Source organism: Dipodomys merriami, unplaced genomic scaffold (genome assembly GCF_024711535.1).
Source record: "Dipodomys merriami isolate MVZ:Mamm:240054 unplaced genomic scaffold, mDipMer1.0.p SCAF_29, whole genome shotgun sequence".
Taxonomy (NCBI): domain Eukaryota; kingdom Metazoa; phylum Chordata; class Mammalia; order Rodentia; family Heteromyidae; genus Dipodomys; species Dipodomys merriami.
The window spans coordinates 3872723-3889657 of NW_027204381.1; the positions used below are offsets into that span (position 1 = coordinate 3872723).

The window sequence follows — 16935 nt, forward strand, 5'->3', positions numbered from 1 at the left end:
AATCCTAAGTACTTGGGAGGCATAGATCTGGAGGACTGACATTCAAAGACAGCCCCGATAAAAAGTTTTTGAAACTCCATTTCAACAAATTAAGGCTGGGAGCAGTTACACACATATTTCACCTCAGATACAACAGGCAACACAAGTAGTAAGACTGCTGTCTAGGCCAGCCCAGGCATAAAGTAAAAGGGTTAAGTGGTAAAGCTCTGAGTTCAGAACACCAGTATAACCAAAAGAGAGTTTTTTAAAAAAGTAGTTTTTCTTAACATACATAGAAAATGTTCCTAAGTATAATACAAGGTTTCACTTTCCTAAGGATGGTAAATTTTTTCTAGGAATAAAATACATCGAGCTAGGCACTGGCAGCTCATGCTTGTAATCCTAGCTATTCAGGAGACAGAGATCGGAAGATCATGATTTGAAGCCAGCTTGGGCAGCAAAGTCTGTGAGGCTTTTATTTCCATTTAACCACCAAAGGGTGGGGGGAAAAGCCAAAAGTAGAGCTGTGGCAGAGAGCTGGCAAAAAAGCTCAGGGACAGTGCCCAGGCCCAGAGGTCAAGTCCCAGGAACAGCACAAAAAAAATTAGTTATATGAATTTTTTAGTATTTAATATTCTCAAAAATTGGATATTTTCAAGGTAAAAAAAATGCACCAAAAGTATATTAAATAATATGGCAGCAAAGGCTAGGACATACTGCTCAAATGTATAATTTCAGTAATAATTTTGAAAGCAAATTGTAGTTCATGAGCCTAAAGCCAGAGCACTTTCATGAAATATTGAGATTTTAACTTACAGCTTTCCGTAACATATCTCCAACAACCACACCTGTAAATGTGTCCCACTCCTGTTGAATACAAATATGAACACAAAGAATATAAGAATACTAACCAATCAATAGAATTACTTTAATTTTCCTAAAAGATAACTTACCATACAGATCCTTTCTAAGAACATGGGGAGAGTAAAGGGAGGGTCCTCACACATTCCTACTTCTAGAATTTTAACGTTACAGGACTACATCCACTTATCGTTATCAAATATTAATGAAATCTCCATAGGAATAATTTTATTAGAAACAAAGGTATAACTACATTCTATGTGCTACCCTGACCACCTAAAATGTGAACATTATTTCATGTCCTATTCTTTTCTTGTTTTGTTTTGTTTTGTTTTAATGAAAATACCATACAAAGGGTTACAATTACATGAGCAAGGTAATGAGTACATTTCTTATCAAGCATTGTTCCCTCCTCCTTTGTTTCCCTTACCATCCCTTCCCACCTCCCCCTCTCTACCCACCCTGTGCCAAAGTTGTAAAGTTCGTTTTTCGACATAACGTCTTGTACATTTCATTGTTGCAATGGGTCCATCTGTATCCCTATGGGTCCATCTGTATCTCTATTTAAATGATTTGTTTTTTCCGTTCCCCTCCCCAAATTATACCAACATAAAATACAGTGAACACAGGGGTTATACCATGGGGGAGGGACATACAAAGCAACAAAGAAATATCTTATAAATATGTTAGAAACAATAGCAAGAAAGAAAAAACATTTGAGTCCTTATCTTCGCCTAACATCAACTTATCTGACCATTTCTCCTTGTTTCAGACATATACTAGTTATTGCAAATAAGGGAAACCATGGGACCTATGTTTCTTTGGGCCTGGCTTACTTCACTTAATATAATTCATATCCTATTCTTTACTAGCATATTAGCAGTAAGGTACACCAAACATTTAAAATTAGTCAGGCATTGGTGGCTCACGCCTGTAATCTTAGCTATTGAGGAGGCTGAGATCTGAAGATCTGTCTGCAACCCAGGCAGAAAAGTCCATGAGATTATTATCTCCAATTAACCACCAGAAAACGAGAGGCACTGTGGCTCAAAGTAGTAGGGCACTAGCCTTGAGCAAAAAAGCTCAGGGACAGTGCCCAGGCCCTGAGTTCAAGCCTCATGACTGACAGATGAAAAAGGACAAAGAGGTCCAGGTAGTTACCTATTCTTATATACTGGGATAAGACTGGTATTAATTCTATTTTTAGCCACAGGATTTAGAATAATCCAGTGTCAAGGACTCAAGTGAGTGTGATGTTCACTCTGGGACTCTGCTATTTACAGAATAAAACTCCCATTCTATTTGTCACATACTGGTCAGCAAACAAAGCTTAAGAGCAGTATGGAAAAACTACTAAAAATCCTAATCCCTGCTGCCACCCATCCTAGCCACCTATTTTTCCTATTGGATTTATGTAGCTACATGTAAGTAAAATAGGAAAGATTACTACTAAAATATATTAGAAAATGTTTTTTTATTATTTATTATTTTTATTATTTTTTCCAAGTGCTAATTTAATATTCCAAGAAGAAAAAAGTAGGAAACATAAGATTTTATACTATTTTTATTATTTTTTCCAAGTGCTAATTTTTATTACTATTTTTATTACTATTTTTATTATTTTTTCCAAGTGCTAATTTAATATTCCAAGAAGAAAAAAGTAGGAAACGTAAGATTTTAATACTACATGAAACATACTGATAATGGTTTAAAATTCTATAGAAGGGAATTCATCAAAGTTAACAGTGGACACAAAAGGAATCAAATGAACAAATTCAGGATAAACAACCCAAGGGAGACCAGAGCAAGGAGACTAGAGAAAAAGCAAGAGCTCGCACAGATTGTGAGTGGTCTACTTGCTTTTCCCTACTGAATGAGGGTACTAAAAAGACAGTCACAATCTGATCAGGCACACTTAAAGGCCACTAGGTCAAGCTGTGCTGATCTTATAATAATCACAAAACCATGAGAAAAATCACTTGCAAAAAAAATTTTTTTTATTAGAAGCAGACCAGAAATGAATTAGGTCTAGGTCAAATGAGTGTCTCACAGCAGCCTAACATGAAGCTACAGGCAGAGAAGGTACATGAAGTAATATAAACCTATGGACTCCAGAAAGCTTCCTACAACTGTCCTTCTGTCCTGGGCCTTGAAATCAGGACCTGGGTGCTATCACTGAGCTTTTTTGCTCAAGGCTGGCACTCTACCAGTTGAGCTACAGCTCCACTTCTGGCTTTCTGGTGGCTGACAGAACAGATCAAGAAAATGTGGTATATATACACAATGTAATTCTATGCCTCCATCAGAAAGAATGGCATTGCCCCATTTGTTAGGAAATGGAAAGACCTGGAAAAAATTATATTAAGGTAAGTAAGCCAGGCCCAAAGAAACATAGGGCCCATGGTTTCCCTTATTTGCAATAACTAGTATATGTCTGAGTCAAGCTAGAAAAGGTCAGATAAGTTGATGTTAGGGAAATGAATCCCAAGATAAGTATTCAAATGTTTTTTTCTTTCATGCAATTGTTTCTAACATAGTTATAAGATGATTTCTTTGTTGCTTTGTATGTCCCTCTCCCACAGTATAACCCCTGCTTTCTCTGTATTTGATGTTGGTATAATTTGTGTAGGGGAAGGGAAAAAAACAAATCGTTTAAATAGGGATACAGGTGGAACCATTGCAACAATGAGATGTACAAGTTGTTATATCAAAAAACGAACTTTACAACTTTGGTGGGGGGGAGGGCAGGATTGGGGGGGTGGGGGGGGCTGAAAAGCGATGGGAAGGGGAAACAAAGGAGGAGGCAACAATGCTTGATAAGAAATTTACTCAATGGGCTGGGAAGGTGGCTCAGTGGTAGAGCGCTTGCCTTGCATGCCTGAGGCCCTGGGCTCGATTTCTCAACACCACATAAGCAAAAAGAAAAAAAGCCGGAAGTGGCGCTGTGGCTCGAGTGGTAGAGCGCTAGCCTTGAGCTGAAGAGCTGAGGGACAGAGCCCAGGCCCAGAGTTCAGGCCCCACAACTGGACTCCCCCCCCAAAAAAAATGTACTCACTATCTTGCCCATGTAATTGTAACCCCTCTGTACAATATTTTCACAATTTAAAAAAAAATAATTTCTTGGACTTTCCTACCCTGGATGGCTTCAAACCACAATCCTAAAATCTCAACTTCTTGAGTAACTAGAATTACAGGTACAAGCCAGCAGCGCCTGGCTCACCTTGTGACACTCAGAGGAGGTAATAATGTAGTTGTGTTCCCAACATATCTCACTTTTTACAATTTTATGTCCCATTGGTGGACCAGGAAAATAAGAAGGCTAACTCTTCTGAAATCCTGTGCTCACAGGTCTACATTCAGTAAAACTAGACAGCTAAGTTACTGACATTTCTTTCCTTGCCATCATTCTGGAATATTGTGTTCATCAGCAGAACGATAAACCAGAAAATAGTTATCTTACCCTAATTTCTAAATAAATGATTAACAGGTTAAAACACATTTTTTAGCATAAGATAATTTGAAATCTAATGAAAAATTCACTCATTACCAAATTTGTATGTAACTCCAAAATCTTCTTCAATCAGACTTACATTTTCTTGAAAAAGTTCAGGATGCATGCCTCGAACAAAATGCAAAGCAAACATCAACTGGTCAGCCTGCAAAGAATAATAGATACATGGTATTTTGACTTTTCTATATTTCTTAGAAAAAGCACAGTCCTTAAAGTTTACCTTATAAAACTATATATTCTGTTTTCATAGAATCTAATTTTATCAATGAGTAGTCTTATCAATGATTATTCACGGTACATCTATATAGAAAAAAATACTTCTGAGTTGTAAGATGGATGAGACAGTTAGTGATGCTACCTAGAGAAAGTGCTAAGCTAAAAAAACTAAGTTACTAGCCAGATAAAACTAGTAGTTTTCAATCAGTCAGAACTAACCAAACCCACCACTGCAAAGATTTAAATGTATGAATGACTACATGCAATTAGTGTTTTCTCCTTCCTAAAGACAAGAAATTGTAGTGAGCTCTTAATTTTGCCCTTAATAAGTCTTATCAACTGAGCCCAAACAATACATAGTACTACCATCCATGTGTTATTTTTTACAGAATGGAAATAAACTTCAAATATAAGTAAGCTTAGAAGAAATTATCAGATGACTCAATATCTTATAGTAAGAACACAGAATCAAAAACAGGTGTATCAAGAAAGGTATAGAAGCAGCATTGGTGGCTCAGGCTTAAAATCCTTGCTACTTGGGAGGATGAGATAGAAGGATCAGAGTTCAAAGCCAAACTGGCCAAAAAGTTCATGAGACCCCAAGCATTCTCTTCATACCATGTGAGCTATCTTCTGAGATGATATTTCTCAAAGGGAAATGAGTAAGAGTATCTCCTCAAGCTTCTCCCAACCCTGCCCATACTTTCACTTACCATAGTTGGAAACCTGACAAGATATTCCACTGTTTTCTATCAATCCCAAACAACAAACTGAAGTGAAGATGTTATGTGTAGAGGTACTTGTATATGGTTTTATAACAACTGTAAGGACCAGGAACACCAAATGTGTGATTTATCCTGTAATTTTTTATGATACTTAGGGAACTAAAAACTTCTGATCTTTTGAAGGAAAACCAGTGGCATAGCTAATAATCTAAAACTGCTGGACAGCTTTCTCTATTCAGTTTATTAAAAGGACTAAATGTTCTGTTACAAAACAAGTCAATTATTTTTCTGTTCTAGGTCAACTTGCTTTCAGTTCACTGTGACCTGAATATTGATATCCCTACTTTGTCTCCATTTCAAGAGCCTGTTGTGGCCATACTGCTGTCACCAACACAACAACTGAATCAGCACGAGACCAACTCTGGCAGGCAGTTTAATGTTACACTGATTGCTGAAAACCCAAAAGTGTTTTCACAAAAATGCAAAATTGTTCCCACCTCAGAAAGCTTATAGTACTGTCTTGAGAAACATATCTCATTGCTTTATGATTAGTGTGCTTTCTGAATTTTATTCATGATGGAAACTGGAATGCTGAATTCTGCACAGGTTTAATGTTGCTAAAAAATGAATTCCACCATCAATTAAAACACATGTGAAGAACTGTAGGCCACACTTTCTAAAAATGATTTTCCACTAGTCACAACAGAACTGTATTCCTCAAAACAGGCAAAGAACTCCAACTGAACACCAAGACATTAAGGAAGTTAAGCCTTTCATGAATTCTCCTATTGGAAAATAACTGCTCCATTTAGCCTAAGTTAAATGTATTTTTAAAAGATAAAGTAACTTCAAAGAAATAGCACTTACTACCCTCTATTGACATACTAGGTTATCTTGCTATTAAACACTTAGTCTTCCCTAATTGCATTATTAAATATATGACATAAGATTTAAATCTCACTAGCAAAGATCTTTTATTACTATAAATAAAACAAATATGTAAACTGAAATACAGGTTTGAAGTAATCAAAAAACTAATCAGAATAGTTAATAATCTATAGAATGAATACAACATTTATATGATTTTTATATTTAAAATATTTTTTATTTGTGGGAGGCCCTTGAACTCAGGGCCTGAGTACTGTCCTAGAGTGCTTTTTCCCCAAGGCTAGTGTTCAACTCCTTGAGCCACAGCTCCACTTCTCTTAAAATATTTTTTGAGGACTGGGAAGGTGGCTCAGTGGTAGAATGCTTGCCTTACATGCATGAGGCCCTGGGTTCGATTCCTCAGCACCACATAAACAGAAAAAAGCCAGAAGTGGACGCTGTGGCTCAAGTGGTAGGGTGCTAGCCTTGAGCTAAAAAGCTGAGGGACAGCGCCCAGGCCCAGAGTTCAGGCCCCACAACCAACAAAAAAATATATATTAAAATTAAAATTAAAAAATTGAAAATATTTATTTATAGCACATTCCCTTTCCAATGAATTTTAAATAACAACATAAATGCACCTCTAAAATATTTTAATGTAATGGTCTTATAAATGAAATTTAAAAAGCATTAAATATACTATTGGTGAGACTGTAAACACTGCAAGAAATCAAGGATGTAGTAAGATTTTGTATTCAAAAAATATGCTTCTTACCTTAAATAGACAACGGCATATATATTCATACACCATATGTTTTAATGAACTGATAAGAGACTGGATTCTCTGTTCTGTACTTTCAGAATCCTGTAGATTATAATTTGAAAATTAAAAACTTGTATTTACAAATTTTAAATATCTTAAAGGTATTTCATAGCTTAATTATTCTTATCAAAACAGTTCCTGCACTTAAAGCTGATTCTGGAATAAATTTCTTTGTCCAAAAAACCCAGAGGACTAAATAAATGCATCAATCTTGTACACTAATGTGACATTAAAAGACTGATGTATTTTTTTCTCTTGTTTAGGAAGTGCTTGGGGTTTGAACTCTGGACCTTGTACTTGCTAGGTAAGTTTCAACTGGTTAATTTTTCTGAGATATATAAGGTTAAGAAATGAAAAATCACATACCAAAATAAAACACTTTGATTCTTACAGCATTAAAAATCCATAGGTACTTCAAGCTGGGAATAGGCTATTTTAATTACATTAACTACCAACCCCATCCTAAAATAACATTACTAAAAGCATCTTGTATTTTTTTCATCCTCAGTATAAATCTTAAACTGTTCCCTTCAGGTTCAGTAAGAATTAACAATAATTTTAAAACTACTTCAATAAAGCTCACCCCTTAGGCTTTTTAAAAAGTTTTATTTTCTTGTAAAGATGCTGTACAGTTACAGTTACATCAGTAAGATAATGAGTACATATCTTGTTGAGCATTGTGAACCCCTCCTTTGTTTTTCTCCTATTATCCCCACCTCACATACTCTTCCCCTCTCTAAAGTTGTAAAGCTCATTTCCAACATAGTGTCTTGTGACTATCATTGTTGCAAAGGGTCATCCTGTGTCCTTGTTTCAACATTTTGTTATTGCCCTTCCCCTCTCCAAATTAGATAAATGTATATACAAGAACCCTGTAAGTTTTTTAAAGCTGAATTAATACTTGTGTTATACATGATTGCCATGATTGGAAAGGATATCACTAATGGCTATTTTCTTCGAGTAAGAAAAACTGCTTGAGGTAGAAATGGAGGAAAGGAAGGTTGCATATGTTGATCTTTCCTCTAAATGTGATGGGACTTCTACATCTCACTTTAGAAGCATTTGAAAAAGATGAATCTTACAAAGTTCAAAGTTACAACTAGACTAAATTTGCTTGCTTTCTTGTGATTATTAAGAAAAAAATCCCCAGTAAAATACTTTTAATGGTTCAAAAAACACCTCTAGAATTAGCAGCGAATTGGTATAAAGCATTGTATGCATTCAAATGCATCAAGACTTGTCTAGCCATGTAGTAACTTGTTCAAACCAGGAGAGTTGGTCGCTCATTTCCTGAAAACAAATACACCTCCTTATTTTCAAGAAAATCACATGTGAAATTGAAATTCAGGTTTAATAAAATAATACTCTTGTAAAATGGACTACCATATCAAAACACTTGGGTAGTTCTTACGCCATATATTTAGTCATATTAATTTTTGACATAAATTCATATGTGCATACAATTACATATGCAAGTATACACAAGACTTATTTTATGGCTATATCATTTATGATGGAACTATTGTTCTGGAGGAAACTCTGAAACAGAGAGAAACTAGTATGCTTATTAAGCTTATTTGAACTGCTAACCTCTTTATTCATTCTTATACCAGTTTATATGAGCCTTTTTTGGGGGGGGGATCCAGTTGTGGGGCCTGAACTCTGGGCCTGGGTGCTGTCCCTCAGCTCTTCAGCTCAAGGCTAGCGCTCTACCACTTGAGCCACTTCCTGCTTTTTTCTTTTTGCTTATGTGGTGCTGAGGAATTGAACCCAGGGCTTCAAGCATACAAGGCAAGCGCTCTACCACTGAGCCACCTTCCCAGCCCCTATATGAGCCTTTTTAAGAACTATTTTTTTAACCAAAGAGTAATTAAAAATGAACTTACCAACAAATGCTTTCCAATTTTCAATATGAAAAAATAGGCAAAAGTACTATTTTCAGTTGTATTAGTACAGTGAATCAGAAGTATGACTGATCACATATTATGAACTAACCTCAGACTTAACCTAATTTCTGTGTCTTTTGTAAAAATGTTTCACCAGTACAATATTACAAATTATTTGGTTCAACATAGTTAACTTTTAATACACTTTAAAACTAAGGACCACAAAAATTTCCATCATTTTCTAGCATCTTGAAATATAGGATCTGTCCAAAGAAAACTAAAACTTTACACTGAAGAAATGTTTTTCTCATCCAAAACTAATTTTAAAAAACAGTTACTAATTTAAGTGAAATCTGTTTTATGCAAATATTTATGAGGATGGGTAAGAATGTTTAATGGGTGGCAGTGATTAAGATGCATTGTATTCATAAACGTACTCATGCACATTGTATTCATGCAATGTATTCATAAACTGCTTTGTTTAATGGCAACTCTTTTGTGCACTACTTAAAAATAATATTTTTGAAGGGAAAAGGTAGATAATACTTATAAAATACTTATAACACACAGCAAAGGATTAACATCCTTAATATATATAAGCATGTCTTAAAATTTCATTTTTGAGATATTAACAAAATATAAAAGGAAAAACATAAAAGGAAACATAAGAGAAAAAAACAGTTCACCAAAGGAAAAAATGCAAATGTCAAATATCTGGGCTACAATGATATTTAGCTATAATTGATATTTATCTGTGAATTATTAGCAATCAAAGATTTACAAAAACAATGATAAATTATTTTTTACATTGCTTAATCAGACCATTACTGAAATGCAAAATAGAGATACGGAGCTCTGGTGGAGGGGAACCTATCATTTCTAAGCTGTTGGAAAACACAATGCCCAAACTCTTTTCTACACTTCCATCAAGTGAAGATGCTTCCTCTTTCAGAAAGTCTTCTATCTGAATAAAGTGTGACTGTCTCAGTCAGCTCAAGATGGCAGATACAATACTGACCTAAGACTGGGTAAGAAGGTGAGTATTTGGTGCCTCAAGGAAGTGCAGGTGAGACTGTAATACATTGTAAACATATGAGAAAATGGAACATAAAATTTCCCATGTGTGCTAATGCCAGATAAATCTGTGTTGTCAGATGTTTAAGTCCACAGTGCCAGCCGCCAGGGCCCTGTATTCCAGGCAGCCAGTAAGTGGAGTACCTGCCCCTTTCACACTCCCTCAGTTTCCACTGGAGCCCAGGCACTGTGAATTATGGTCAAACTATGTGGTATACTAACAAAATTTCTGACATGAGCATTAATGTTTTTTTAATATACATATTTTATTGTAATGATACTGTACAGAGGGGTTATAGTTATATGAATAAGGTAATGAGTACATTTCCTATAGAGCATTGTTACCCCCTCCTTTGTTTTTCATGAGCATGAGTGCTTTAAATCTGCCAACTTTAGTAGCAATATTATACTCAGTTAAAAATATCCAATATACTATCTACACAAAGTTAAGGTATTTAAAATTTTTGAAGGTTTATATTCATTGTCATGGAAGTTGTCCATAAAATACTGTCTTTTTAAATTATAGCATCACACATTTTGGTTAACTTGATTTGTTATCCTGTAATACATTCTTTCCATCAGAACGTAAGCTTATAAAGGTTATGGATATTGCCATGTCCCCACTGTAGAACAGTACTTAGCATATATTACAGACTCAAAAAAAAATAAATAAAAAACAGGTACCTTTACACCTTAATGAATCCTTGGTAGGGTTTTGTTTTGAAGGTTGTAGGGCTTGAACTCAGGGCCTGGACTGTCCCTGAGCTCTCTTGCTCAAGGCTGGCACTCTACCACTTTGAGCCACAGTGCCACTTCCAGTTTTCTGCAGAAGAGTCTCATAGACTTTCCTGCCTAGGTTAGCTTTGAACCTCGATCTTCAGATCTCAGCCTCCTGAGCAGCTAGGAATACAGGTATGAGCCACCAGTGCCTGACTTCCTTGGTGTATTTAACAACTATACACTGCTTGATTTATTCTTAAAATATAAATTGCTATCATTTGGGTAAATGCCCAGAAGTGGGATGGCTGGTTGGCTGGTTCATAGAGGAGCTGTATGTGAAGTCTTTTAAGGAACCTCCACACTGCTTTCCAGAGTGGTTGAATAAGTTTACACTCCTACCAACAGTGCAGTAGGATTCCCTTTTGGCCACATCCCCTCCAGCATCTGTATTATAGCCATTCTAACTGGCGTGAGGTAGAATCTCAATGTTGTTTTGATTTGCATTTCTTTTATGGCCAGAAAAGTTGAGCATTTCTTCATGTGTCTATTGGCCATTCTTACTAAAGCTACCAGCACAACTATGTTTATTGCAGCATTATTCACCATAGCTAAGACATGGAACCAACCCAGATGCCCCTCAGGAGATGAATGGATCAAGAAAATGTAGTGTGTGTATATATACATATACATATATACATGCATATATATGTATACATACATGTATATATGCATACTCATGCATATATATGTATATGTAATATACATGTATATATACAACATACACAATGAAATACTATGCTTCCATCAGAAAGAATGTCACTGCCCCATTTTTTAGGAAATAGAGTTGGAAAACATCATATTAAGTGAAATAACCCAGACCCAAAGAAATATAGGTCCCATGGTTTCCCTTATTTGCAACAATTAGTATACATCTAAGATAATCTTATCAGATGAGCAGAAAAGCTCAAAGCTATGTACATATGACCATGTAAGATGATGCTAAGCAAAATGAACCCCAAGATATGGACACAAGAGGTTTTTTTTTTGTTGTTGATGTTTTGTAATATACTATGTGATTTTTTTTTGTTTTTTGTTTTTGTATGTTCTTCCTCCTATGGTATATCCCCTGTTGTCACTGTATTTGATTTTGGTACCCTGCATCTTGTATAGACATTTATCTAATTTGGGGAGGGGAAGGGGAATAACAAAATGCTGATACAAAGACACAGGATGATCCATTGCGACAATGATACTCACAAGACACTATGTTGGAAATGAACTTTATAACCTGTGGGGTGGGGAGCCGGGGGGGGGGGGAGTAGGTGTAGAAGGGAAGGGATAGTAGGAGATAAACAAAGGAGGGAGTAATAATGTTCGGCAAGAAATATACTCATTACCTTACTCATGTAACTGTAACCCCTCTGTACAGCATCTTTACAATAAAATAAAATCTATCTATCTATCTATATTTTTTTGCCATTCCCCAAATTATGCATTGGAACAGTTTATTATGAGTAAGATAACATTAAGGAACTAAATTCTCTTAAATACAGTTTAAGAGTGGGCTTTGGAAGTATAATTCCATGTAAGTTTGCTCAGGAAAGTATTAATGAACTACCTAAGTGATCTGTCTAACGCAACTACAGAATAACAACAGCTTACCTGTTTGTTCTGCAAAGCTCGTTGGAAAATTCGGAGAAATGAAGCCAAACTAAAGCGGTACATGTTATTAATTTTGGACAAGTCAGAGATAATGAAATACATCTTGCTGGCACTCTCAGCCAGGGGAAGGTAGGCATCCCGTTCCTGTGCATCATTGGTGTAAAGGGGAGAAAAAAACACACATTAGAATTGGAGCTTTACTGCCACCTACAGGTATGTGCATGGTGATGCACATATCTAGCCATGGTACACATACAACCAATCAAAATGACAAAAACCAAAAAACTGCAAAGAAATAGCTTTGTAAAAATATTATTTTCTTATGCTAGTTCTGAGGCTTGAATGCAAGGGCTAGGTGCTGTTTCTGAGTTTTACTGCTCAAAGCTAGTGCTCTACCACTTGAGCCATAATTGTACTTCTGGCTTTTTGGTGGCTAACTGGAGGTAAGACTCTCATGGACTGTCCTCCCCAGGGTTGGCTTTGAACTGTGACCTTCAGATCAGCCTCCTGAGTAGCTAGGATTATAGACTCAAGCCACCAGTGCCTGGCTGTTTCTTTATTTTTATATGAGGCTGAAAACAACATATGTCTTAGTCCATTCTGGCTATTTTAACAAAATGCATTCTATTGGTTCTACTTACAAATAGAAATTTATTTCTCCCATTTGTGGAAGCTGATACATCCAGTTAAGACAGTTACAGACTTGGTATCTAGTGAAGCCTATTCTCTGGTTAAAAGGCACAGTCATTCCTGCCAAATCCTTACATAGAAGGTGCAAACAAGCTCTCTCAGCCTTCTTTAGAGATGGCAAAGGTCCCATTTACCCTCATGACCTAGTCACCTCCTAAAGGCCCACCTTTTCATACTACCACTGTGGGAATTAGGTTTGAACATGGGGTAAGGGGTGGATATTCAGACTGAAGGAATTTATTTTAAGTACTTTTCTACCTTCACATGATAGAGCTACAAATAGTTCAGATGGATCTTAATTAGGATCGAGTATTTATGGAAAGAGGGTAAAATGGAATAACAGCAAGCAGTTGGGGGTCAGAGATGAGCTGATACAGTTTCAGATTAGTATCAGTATCAGTATTATTAGTATCTGTTTAGGTAATGCAAGATGGTATGGCAGGGTGGGCTTGGCGGCTCATGCTGGTAATCCTAGGTACTCAGGAAGCTAAGTTATAAAGGATCACAGTTCAAAGCCAGCCTAGTCAGACAAATCCAAGAAACACTTATCTCAAATTAACCAGCACTGGAGGTGTGGCTCAAGTGACAGCCAGTCATGAGAATGGCACTCCTACACTATCCTTGAAGAAAAAAAAAGTGCCAGGGTCTTTCATTCTGAGTAAAGGTAATGAATGAGAGAAATGGGAACATCACAAGATTAATGGCCTCAATGTTCTGAGTGAAACTAAGAAGATTCTCCATACTGTGATGATAAAAGCACTGGGATTATAAATATGACACTGGTAAAATATCAATGACTGCTAAGTAAGACAAGGCATAGAGAGTTCAAAATGCTTTTGGCAGAAAATTACCATTACGACATCTGCCAAGTTCATCTTTGGAAGGGAAGAGGGAGAGCTGAGCTGGAATCAGGCTATAAATTTGCTATTTTTCTGGTTTCCATAGAGACTTCTCCCCCAAAAGTAGAAATAAATAAGTCTAACCTTTGTACTATAAATTACTAGGAAAAAATTGGAAAAGTTTCTAGAGAAAATGGGAAAAATCTAAAGCATGTCAGAGAGCTTAAGTCAATCTGGAGCCTAGAAATTCATATGAATAGTAATTTCTCTGGCTATCCAATAAAGCTCAGTAACTACAGTATAGAAAAAGACATAGTACAATGATACTAGATCAAAACTTTGCTAAAGGAAACATCAAAAGAATAAAGCAAGAAGGATTTAAAGCCATTTGTAAGAAACTGGTTCAGATCATCACACTAGTAGGATCCATTTATAAACACTATTTATTTGCCTTAAGAGAACTTCCAGCTGAGTGTGGCAGCATACACCTATAATCCCAGCATTCAAAAGGCTGAAGCAGGAGGATCATAAGTCTCAGGCCAGTCTGGGCTACACAGTAAGAGATGAGGGAATATCTGAGGTACACAGCAAACTGCTCCCTCAAAAAGGAAAAGGAAAAAGCAGGAAGGAAAGGAGGGCTGACGGGCAGGCAGGCATGCCTTAAGAGTGGTGCAAGAACTTTGAAAGAGATAGGGCCGAATGGGAAGGGCCTTCAAAAAGAATCGGGGGGGCCTGCTCTTTTATCTTTCCTCCACATCCCAGTCATAAGTAAACAGTAGTATCATCATATACCACTGCCATGCATGGTCTCATTCCAAGCCCAAAAGCAATGGGGCCAAGTAATTCTGGAATGAAACATCCAAAACTCGACATAATCCTTTTCTGTTTTTAAGTTAATTTACCTCAGTTATTTATTACAGTAATGAAATGCCAACTAACCAGCAAAGATGATCTCTACACTCATATACGTTCAATGTATTTGTGTTTAATTTCAGTAAAAAGTTTAGCTCTACCTTAGATAACACAGTAGCAGCATTCAGTAGAAACTACTAGGGTATATGATCTCAGTCTTTGTACCCTACATCTTAACTGTTCTCTATAATAACAAGAATGAACCTTCAGACTCTGGGGCTTTGGATCTTTTTTTTTTTCTTTTGTCTGTCATGAGGCTTGAACTCTCGGCCTAAGTGCTATCCCTCAGCTCTTCAGCTCAAGGCTAGCGCTCTACCACTTGAGCTACAGCGCCACTTCTGGGTTTCTGGTGGTTTATTGGAGATAAGAGTTTCACAGACTTTCCTACCCGGGCTGGCTTTGAACCGCGATCCTCAGATCTCAGTCTCCTGAGTAGATAGGAATATAGGCATAAGCCACCAGTGCCTGGCTGAATCTTATTTTTTAACATAATTTTTTCCCCTGACTATGTGATTCTACCTTTTCTAACATAGCAGCTTTGTGTTTTTTAAACCTGACATAATACCACAAGAAAGAAATAATTACTTGATCGAGGGAAATCTGGAGATTGTAAGATTCTTTAAGCGAGTCTTGAATAAGTGCACTACTGGCTTTTGTCTGATTCAAAGATTCAATCAAATCCTTATTTGCCAAAATATTGCCTTGAGATGTTGCAAGTGTCTGTAGAAAATATTAGCAAAAATTTGCAGTACAAATTAAAATAACCAATTAAATAAAGACCATAATAGCTATCATTAATGTGAAGATTATTCTACATGACTTTCAACATTTTCTAACCTTGAATATGTCTACTGTTACAAAAGTATAGTGTTTTATAATACCATATCATACAAATTATTAAATAACACTAATTGTATCCATCTAATAAAACTTTAAAAAATACTACACAGTTATAGGTTCAATCACAATTTCATGCTTTTAATATTTTGTGAAATTCTAAGTATATAATAATGAAACAATGAAGAATAAAGACTTCATTAGCTGTTTAAAATTTTCATTTTATATTCTCTTCTGTTGAAATTTTGAAATTCTGCAAAAATCAACTATTTTGAAGTTGCTAAGTTTTTAAAAAGCATTTTTATATTTATTAAAGAAAAAGTAATATGAAAAAAATTCCAAATAGTTCAATTTTACCTCTAAAAGAGATTCCTCAAGTTTGGCCAACTGTATTTTCTTATCTTCTTCCTGTTGTAATAGTTTTGTTTTTTGCTCCTCTAAATCAGGCTTTTCATGCTGAATTGTTAAAGCCAAAAGCTTAAGAAAAAAAAAAGATATTCTAGCCAATAAAGTTTAAAGTTGCAATTTTCACAAATTCGTTTTACCATTAAAAAAAAACATGCTGATCTTTATCTCTATGAAACATTGCTCTCTCAAATTCTACCATTCTATAAAGTCATAGACTGGCAAATGTGATTCCTATTAGAAAAAGCAGCAATTTGAGGATAGCAGCAAATGTATAAGTCTCATGCAGCTGATAATAAAACAAGCCTCAATAACATGCTTGCAAGTTTATTTTCAAAATCAGGGGTTTGCATAGTAAGCAGTTTAACCAAGTGGCTTTACACTATAAAGTTCACAAAAACACAAAATATTCCAGGATGAACAGTAACTGATTTTACACACCTGCCCTCGTAACCCACTTCTCGTTGTTGTGAAGTTAACCTCAGTAACGATGGAAGCTGCATCCGGTGGAATGAAGGGGTTTGGGCTTCTTGTTGATAAAAACAGACGAAATTCTTCATTGTAGTCAATAATTTTGTCACCTATTTGTACCACATAACGTGGCCCTATATAAGACACACAAACATATAAATATATATATGTACATATACACACACACACATACACACCATTAGTTGGCCTGAATCTTCGTGTTACATGCTGCTTAAAAGTAGGACAAAAAAAAGGACAAAAAAAAACAAACAAAAAAAAAGTAGGACAAGTATTTTTAAAATAAGCTTTCTTTTTGTGCCCTAAATCCAGGGCCTAGCAATCTTACTAAACTTTCTTGCTCATGGCTTGGGCTCTACTACTTGAGCCATTTTAGTGGTTCACTGGTGATGGAGTATAGTGGAATTTTCTACCCATACTGGCTTCAAACCTCAACTCT

The 16935-nt window shown here is 35.9% G+C and overlaps 1 protein-coding gene across 2 annotated transcripts in view; it reads right to left on the reverse strand.

Annotated features, from left to right (window-relative positions):
• LOC138838830 (cytoplasmic dynein 2 heavy chain 1) overlaps positions 1-16935 on the reverse strand; it is a 172077-nt gene that overhangs the window by 59654 nt on the left and 95488 nt on the right. For both annotated transcript variants that reach the window (XM_070038203.1, XM_070038201.1), the window contains 7 exons: positions 16449-16612; positions 15960-16079; positions 15351-15485; positions 12325-12468; positions 6935-7024; positions 4431-4496; positions 796-846 (listed from right to left, as the gene is read on the reverse strand). In XM_070038203.1, the coding sequence (XP_069894304.1) occupies positions 796-846; positions 4431-4496; positions 6935-7024; positions 12325-12468; positions 15351-15485; positions 15960-16079; positions 16449-16612 (770 nt within the window). The remainder of the gene's footprint in view (positions 1-795; positions 847-4430; positions 4497-6934; positions 7025-12324; positions 12469-15350; positions 15486-15959; positions 16080-16448; positions 16613-16935) is intronic.